General features: G+C 33.8%; 1 protein-coding gene across 2 annotated transcripts; it reads left to right on the top strand.

Moving 5' to 3' along the window:
* The first annotated feature begins 7,223 nt into the window (after positions 1 to 7,223).
* Positions 7,224 to 8,383, top strand: LOC136224387 (probable 2-oxoglutarate-dependent dioxygenase AOP1). Of its 2 annotated transcripts, none has more exons than XM_066012717.1 (3): positions 7,224 to 7,625; positions 7,715 to 7,955; positions 8,104 to 8,383. In XM_066012717.1, the coding sequence occupies exons 1-3, from the start codon at positions 7,255 to 7,257 to the stop codon at positions 8,365 to 8,367; spliced, it is 876 nt and encodes a 291-aa protein (XP_065868789.1). In that variant the 5' UTR covers positions 7,224 to 7,254; the 3' UTR covers positions 8,368 to 8,383. The 2 variants fall into 2 exon arrangements, with proteins under 2 accessions (XP_065868789.1, XP_065868788.1); XM_066012716.1 differs by having other exon boundaries at positions 7,715 to 8,036.
* The last annotated feature ends 390 nt before the right edge of the window (positions 8,384 to 8,773 follow it).

The raw sequence follows: 8,773 nt of genomic DNA, 5'->3' as shown, positions 1-8,773 counted from the left end.
AGAAATACTATTATTAAAAAAATGGAACTAAGCTTGCTCACAACATATTCATGGACATTATACTTGAGTTTGTTCATGAATCTATAACCGAGTCTGCTCGTGAACTTTCAAGCCGAGTTTTACCCTGCTCAAACTCAGCTTGTTTATAAATAGAGTTGAGCAGCTCATGAATGTCTCGGCTCATTTAGCTTTACTTGCACCAGTGAAGCGACACTAGTATTAAGTGATCCATCCTAGGGTATCAAAGATATGACCAATCCTCACATTTTATAAAGTGGATTACTATTCATAGCCCCAATTTTCTACCTTTAGCCTCTAACAAAGACGGAAATACCCTTTACTCAAAAACCCAAATCCTCTCAAATTCTAAACTCAAATCTGGAGAAAAACTATGGATCGGGGCAGGGGTGGCAAAGGAAAAAGACTTATGGTACGTAATTTCGACTGATTTGGATGCTTTTTATACGTATTTTCGAATCGATTTGTTGTTTTTTTAAATTCGGGTTCGCGACACTGGGATGCACGACTATCACGCCACCACCTGTGGTGAGGCGTATGAACATCATGCCTCACCACAGGTGGTGGCGTGATAGCCGTGCGCCTCACCACAAGCGACGTCGTGATGTTCATACGCCGTCACCTGTGGTGAGGCGTGATAGCATCACGCCCTCACCTGTGTGAGGGCGTGATGCTCATACGTCCGTGGGGCGAAACCAGTTTTTTTTTTTTTTATTTAATTTAGTTAAATTTTATTTTGTTAATTTTATTTTGTTTAATTTAGTTTAATTAAATTTTTATTTTTTTTTAATTTAGTTTAACTAAATTTTTATTTTATTATTTTTTTAAAAGTTTTATTGTGTTAATTTTAGTTAAATTTTTATTTTGTTTACTTTAGTTTAACTAAATTTTTATTTTGTTAATTTTAGTTAAATTTTAATTTTGTTAATTTAATTTTTTTTAATTTAGTATAACTAAATTTTTATTTTGTTAATTTTAGTTAATTTTAATAAATAATGTGGTCAATACGTGTAGAGGGAGAGTGTAGCCGAGAAAGCTATCCCGTCAGCAGTGAGGCAGCTAGATATGGATGCCGATGATACACCACATCATACGAGAGCGCGTGGTGTTGATGTATCAGGCCGTAGACAGAGAGCGGCTGAGACGCAATAGTTGCGGGTGGCTCAGATAGATCAACCTGTGTTGGATCAGCCCGAGTTGGGGGGAGATTAGGCGGATGATTCGGGAGACATAGATCCCGATCTTGACGTTGTCGATGACTATTTTCAGGAGTTAGCCGAGGGGCAGCGACGACAGGGATCTGATGATGATGATGTGCAGCTGACTCAAGGCTCGAGCAGACAGCACAGAGGTGGTCGATTTGCTAGTACAAGTATGATTTTATAGTATAATATTATTTAAGATTGAGTATTATTTTATAGTTTAATATTATTTAAAATTTAGTATTATTTTTTGTTTAGTATTATTCAAAAGTTAGTATTATTTATAGGGGTAAATTACACTCATGGCCACTGAACTTTACTCATTTTCACATTATAGCCACTCAACTTCATTTCTTCCCAGTATGGCCACTAAACTTTACACTTTTTAACACCGGTGGCCACTCAATTTTAACTAACTTCTCAAAATGACCGTTAACGACCTTAAAATGAAAATATTCAAGAATTAAAGTTGTTTAGAACGACATTTACCATGAAACCACATTTTTATTTTCGAAAATCACATTTTTGGAGATTTCTCTCTCTAAAGATTCACTTTCTCTCTCCTAACCAAACAACACCTAAATGACCCCGAAACGAATATTTTCAAGAATTAAAGTTCCTTAAAATATCATTCACTTTGGATTTTTTATTTTTACCCGCCAATGGCCGTTTTAAGGCGTTAAGTGGCCACCGGTGTTAAAATATGTAAAGTTCAGTGGCTATACCGGGAAGAAATGAAATTCAATGGCCATAATATGAAAATGGGTAAAGTTCAGTGGCCATGGATGTAATTTACCCTTATTTATAGTATAATATTATTTAAAATTTATTATTATTTTTAGTTTAGTTTAATATTATTTAAAATTTAGTATTATTTAAAATTGAGTATTATTTTTAGTTTAGTATAATATTATTTAAAATTGAGTATTATATTTAGTTTAGTTTAATATTATTTTTAGTTTAGTATAATATTATTTAAAATTGAGTATTATATTTAGTTTAGTTTAGTATTATTTAAAATTTAGTATTATTTTTAGTTTAGTATAATATTATTTAAAATTGAGTATTATTTATAGTTTAGTTTAGTATTATTTATAATTTATTATTATTTAAAATTTAGTATTATTTATTTTAGGGACCAAAAAACGGTACAAAGCTACTGAGGATCATAGCTGGATTGTTTCGGGGCCGGTGGATGGTGGTCCCAGTCATGGTTTCATGATTCTTAGTTTTTTAGGACACGTTGCCTCACGGATGTTGGGAGGGCATCATCGATCTTTTCTTACGTGCTACAACAGATCATTAGCATGTGGCACATTGGAGTGATGGTATCAGGGTACGACACCCGAGCTAAGAATAATTTGCTCAATAAATTATTTTACTTATTATTTTTAACCCTAACCTTAAAAAACATCCAGTAATTGTATATGTGTCACGTTTACAGCCTAGGGATATGGTAGAAAGGACTGGGTTGTCTCACCTCCCATCCACCATGTTCAAGAACTTGGATACGCCTCTTATATCTGCGTTCGTGGAGCGATGGCAGCTCGATATGAACTCCTTTCACATACGTTCGGGAAGATGACTATTCTTCTGCATGATGTACGACAGATTCTCCGTATTCCGGTGCACAGTCAGATGATCTCCGATACATGCAGTGCTGAGCGGCTGCAGGCCATGTGTATGATCATGTTTGGAGTCACTCAACAGGAGTTGCTATCGCCGGTGTCGCATTACTAGAGTGGTGGAGGTGTTTATGCTGATACTGTGGAGAGACTTACCCATCCGGGGGAAGGTCAGGATGACGGGACTCGAGCCACAACGTGGATATGGCTTCTATTATGATCCACCTTGTTGGTCGACAAGAGTGGCGATAAGATCAGGCCGTCCCATCTCCAAGAGGTTCATGCCGGTGTCAGAGGGGCAGTTGGACGTTCTTGGGGGTCTGCTACACTTGCCACCTTATATCGATAGCTAGGGATAGCGAGTAGAGGAGAGTGCTCAGGTATATGTGGATGTTTGACCCTCCTTCAGGCGTGGATATATGAGTATTTTCCAATGTTCCGGCCCCATCGACTACCACTCCAGATTCCAGATGATCCTCCCCGGGCGTGCAGATGGAAGGTTAGGACTCCAGGCAGGAAGGCCGCATGACTCGAGACCTTTCGTGCATAGTTGGACCAGATGACGGCAGTCGAGGTAAAATAATATTTTATAACTTGTAATAATTTACTTAAATAAATGTAATTTCTTATTATCATGTTATTATATTTTTTTGCAGGTGACGTGGTTGCCTTATGGTCCAGTCACCGATGACGATCAGCTACGAGTGTCCTACGCCGGTTGGATACGGTGTAGAGACGTTGTTGAGCCATATATACCTGATTGAGTCCTACATCAGGTCGGTTATGTTTAGCATATCCCGGCTAAGCATATTAGACCTGATACTGCATCCCGGCCATAGAAGTCTATATTGTACAGACTCGCGCATTCATCTGTTACAGTTGATGATACTTGATGGAGATTTCCATCGACTCGTGGCGTTGATCGGAGGAGATGCCAGCCTGCTGGAGCCGATCCCGGTGCTTGTGATGCCAGGTACATGGAGTGGTACAGACGATATTCACATCCTTGTCTGCTTCGTGCCCTTCGGGATGCGTTAACGTTGGTCCACCATTCTCGCTCTAACAACGAATATGTAGGTTTATTAGTTATTATTTTTATTTATTATTATTTTATATATGTTTGTTTTCTAATATTTAATTTTCTGTAGTGGCCGTTTAGCAGGAATCGCTGAGCGGGATGCGTCGGTCCACCATTCTCGCTCCAACAACGAATATGTAGGTTTTTTTATTATTATTTTTGTTATTATTGTTTTACATATGTTTGTTTTCTAATATTTAATTTTCTGCAGTGGGTTAGCCGTTTGGTAGGCATCGCTGAGCGGGCGATCTCATATGAGGAGGCTCCACCAATTAGGACTGATATGGAGCAGTTTAAGGATGAATGGTACCAGGCGAATTGATATCTGTTGTAATTTAGTAGAATTTATTGTTTTTAACACATTTGAAAACATATGTAATACTGCATGTATATTAATTAATTGTAATGTTAATTATTTATATTTAAAACTATAAGGTTAATAATTCAAATTATAATCCTTAATAAACCACTAATCCGCAAGAATCCGTATAAAACCAATTTTTTTTCCTCTCTCGACACGCGGGCGTGAGGACATCACGCCTGATGTCCTCACGCCCGGGTGTCGGTAGAGGAAAAAAATTTGGTTTTCCCACCCCAACACCTCAAAGGGAATTTTCATCCTTTCGAGTGGTTAAGGGTGGGAAATTGGGGCTGAAAATAACAAGTATTTCATGGTCACCGTCTGTATTGTTCGATTATTAAGTTTTTTTTTTGTTATTTGTTGTTTTAATAGAGATAATACTAATTTTTTTTGGGTCAAATACATGAATATCATAGTTAAGTACAAAATTACAATTAAGTCATATCACCAAACTTGATTCTTAATAAGTCATTATTCTCTATATATTATGATTTTATACCATAGTTTAAAAACTCTAGACTCCAATTCATAAATTATAAACCTTAAAAAATATATTTTAGATTTCTAATTTATAAATTCTAAACCTTAAAATATATTAAAAGTACTGATTTTACTAGTTTAACATAATCTAAAATTATGACTTGATATAGTTGTAAATAACTGTTAAAAGATGAATTTCTGTGTAATTTTCCTTTTTTTTTTAAGCAATTGGGCCATTTTCAGGCTGGAGTTTAGCATAACCCAAGATTATCCCCTTGACACTATTATTTAAAATGGGAAATTTAGAATAGGTTAGTAACATGATAAAAAATGCAACTATTTTCCATGTGAATGAGCCAGAATAGGTTTCAAAATAAATATGGCTATTATCTTGATGGTCCACATCAATGACAAAATTACAAAATCAATCTTGATTAAGAATTCAAATTATTAATTTGGACCTCCTCATTTCATTTTCATTGTACTATAAATACATAAACTATCAAAATATCTGACATAACATTAAAATGGTCCCTGCGAATATTAGAGATTTGTGCATCCATCCATTTGCCAAATTCAAATCAGGTGGAGCACTCACTCTATAAAGACGAAAATTCAAAAACCAAAAAGTAAATTAAGCATTGATGTGACAATAACAATTTAATGCCACCTCATTAAATCAAGGGCTATATGATTAAATGGTGTTAAACATTATTTATTGTTAGTACATTTTAATATAAATAATTAAAAAATTACAATTTAAAAGTACATTATCAGAGTTCAAATATTCATCTCTTCAATATCATAAATCATGGTACAACAATAATAAACAGTATTTGAAAGTGTTTTTGATACAACGACGGAAAACAAACTACACTCTACAATCATATTTTACGCGGTCATAAATATCATTATTTCCACTCTTACTTGATCGTAATATTATCAATCGTGGTCACACTAATGGGACATGTGCAAACTAAGTATTTTTGAAGTTTAAAAAAGTATCTTGTGAACACACGTGTTTTTGATCTGATGAAGAATATGAGATAATATGTTTTTTTTCTCTTCATATGTAGACATATTTTTGATCTGTTATTATCAGTAATAACATAACGCACATGTAGAGTAGAAATAACGAGATTTATAATTGTATAAAGTATTTCGTCAATAATGACCAAAAATTAGCCAACTTTTAAAGGTTAGAGTAAAATTGATCTAATTTGTCAATACTAAAGATAAAATTCGAATAATTTATTAAAAGTTAATGATATTACAAGCAATAAATTATTCTACGGTTATAGATAAAGTTAATGATATATTTTAAGTTTAGAGATAAAGTTTTTTTTGAAGAAGGTTAGAGATAAAGTTAATGATATATTTTAAGGTTAGAGATAAAGTTAATGATATCATTTTTTTTAATGGATTAACTAGAGATGGTTGAGATACTCTTTTCATAACATCTCCCAATTAAATTTTCTATGAACCCAAATTCTAACAATTCAAAAAGCTTATAAGAAAAACAAATGGGTAAATTATACTCATAGCCACTGAATTTTATCCTTTTAATATTATGATCATTCAACTCTAATTTTTTTTTTTGATAGAAATTGGGACGAGACAGAACTTGAGGGGGGAGAGCACCCATGGCTCAAGAACTGTCAAACCCGTCATATATTAAAAAAGGAAAAGATGAGTGTTTGAACAAGAGAAGAGAAACGTGAACAAATAAGAAGAAGGTGGAAGAAGAAAAGTTTAGGACAGATCAAGACAAACGCAAATGAAAAATATTACAGATGTCATCATTGATAAACCTGTGAATTTTATTACCACTCAATTTTAACTAACTCCTTAAAATCACCATTAACGAACTCAAAATGAAAAAATTCAAGAACTAAAGTTACGTTTACCATGAAATCACATTTTTATTTTCTAAAATCGCTTTTTTTTGGAGGTTTCTCTCTCCTAACTTAACAACACCTAAATATCATCAAAACGAATTCAAGAATTAAAGTTTCTTAGAATATCATTAACTCTTTCGAATTTTTGTTTTTGAGTCCGTCAACAGTCGTTTTGAGACGTTAAGTGGCAACCGGTGTTAAAAACTAAAACGAAATTATAGAAATTAATTTTCAGTATATTCTTCCAAACTCGATTTTCTACTCTCCCATTTTGTAATTTTCAACATGAGAATCGCCAAATCGATCTTCTCATCTCCTAAACTCAGTGGAAAAGTTAAATAAGAGTCAAATCCATACCAAAATCAATGATTAAAAGCTCAATGTAAAAAAATAATTGATTAGAGGCTTGATCCTTAAAACATATAAAGTTTCAGAACGTAATTATGTTTTTTTTTTTTTTTTTTAATCTTTAGCTGTCCTTAATTTAACATCTCAATGATATTGACATACCCATGATATATACATGACAAATACACCAAATTTCCAAAAACCCGACACACTCAAAAGCTAAGGAATATTGAAAAAAACTACAATGGGCTCCGAAACTACTCATACCCTTCCCATCATAGACTTTTCTTCCTCACTTCTAAAACCAGGAACTCCTGAATGGGAGAAACTGAAATCCCAAGTGAGAAAAGCATCTGAAACATACGGTTGCTTTCAAGCTTTATTCAAAAACATTCCTCAACACCTCCAAAACTCCATGAATGCAGCAATGGAAGACATTTTTTCATTACCAATTGAAACAAAAAAGCTCAATGTCTCAGAATTACCTTTCCATGGCTATATCGGATCATCTTCCAAATCATTATACGAAAGCATAGGAATCTCTTATCCAGACAATCTTCACAACCTCCACAGCTTCACCAATCTCATGTGGCCTCAGGGTAACATCAATTTCAGGTTCTTAAGTTTTTTCACACCCCCTTTTCTTTTAATCTTGGTTTCACAGTAAAAGTTTTGAACTTTTGGTGGTGGATGAATTTTGGCAGTGAAATTGTACATTGGTTCTCTAAGCCATTATCAGAACTAGATGAAATGATAAGGAGGATGATTGCAGAGAGCTTTGGTGTTGAGAAATATCTAGATGAACACTTGAATTCTACTTACAATATTCTGAGACTCAACAAATATGAAGCTCCTCAAACTTCTGAGAAAAAAATAGGACTAAGAGATCATACTGATAAGAACACAACTTCTATATTGTACCAAAATCAGACTGATGGATTAGAGGTACAGACCAAAGATGGAGAATGGATCAATGTCAAATTCTCCCCCAACTCTTTCGTTGTCATAATTGGGGAATCTTTTAATGTAAGTCAATTTCGCTTTCACTGGATATTTTTTTAGAACTTTGGCTAAATGAAGTGAAAAATTGCAGGTTTGGATGAATGGAAGATTGCATAGTCCACGGCATCGTGTTATGATGAGGGGAAAGGAGACAAGATATTCTGCTGCATTGTTTAGTGTACCAAAGGAAAGCTACATAGTAAAAGCAGTAGAGGAGCTGGTGGATGATGAACATCCTTTGCAATTTAAGCATTTTCGATATTTAGATTACTTGAAACTCAGGTTCTCGGAGGTTGATCTCAATTATGAAAGACCTTTGGAGGATTATTTTGGTGCCTCATCATGTAAAGATTAATATGTATGGTTACCTATTGATGTTGTGTATGTATTGTATGTGTATTTGTATCTACTATTGTTACTATAGTTGAAGAACAGTTTTTTTTTTTTTTTTTTTTTGAATCATAGTTGAAGAACAGTTCATGTGAATTATTTAATCAGAATTATTGAGGTATAATGGATTAAAGGTTCAAAAACCTTTCAATTCATAAAATCATATGTGTTACAGAAAAATACAGCTCTATATATATATATATGAATTGACTTAACTATTGGGTCACCTAGGAAATATCAGGCCTAATTAAAGCCAAAATACAAAAACCTCCTCAAATATATTGTTCTTGGTTAGAACAAGATTTAGAAACACCATCCAATTTTACACCAATAAGAAATGGACTGAGAGCCGAATGAACATCAATCAAACC

This window comes from Euphorbia lathyris, chromosome 3 (assembly GCF_963576675.1).
Source record: "Euphorbia lathyris chromosome 3, ddEupLath1.1, whole genome shotgun sequence".
Lineage (NCBI taxonomy): Eukaryota > Viridiplantae > Streptophyta > Magnoliopsida > Malpighiales > Euphorbiaceae > Euphorbia > Euphorbia lathyris.
The sequence above is the reverse complement of the archived record's forward strand: the minus strand, read 5'-3'. Positions and strand labels throughout refer to the sequence as shown.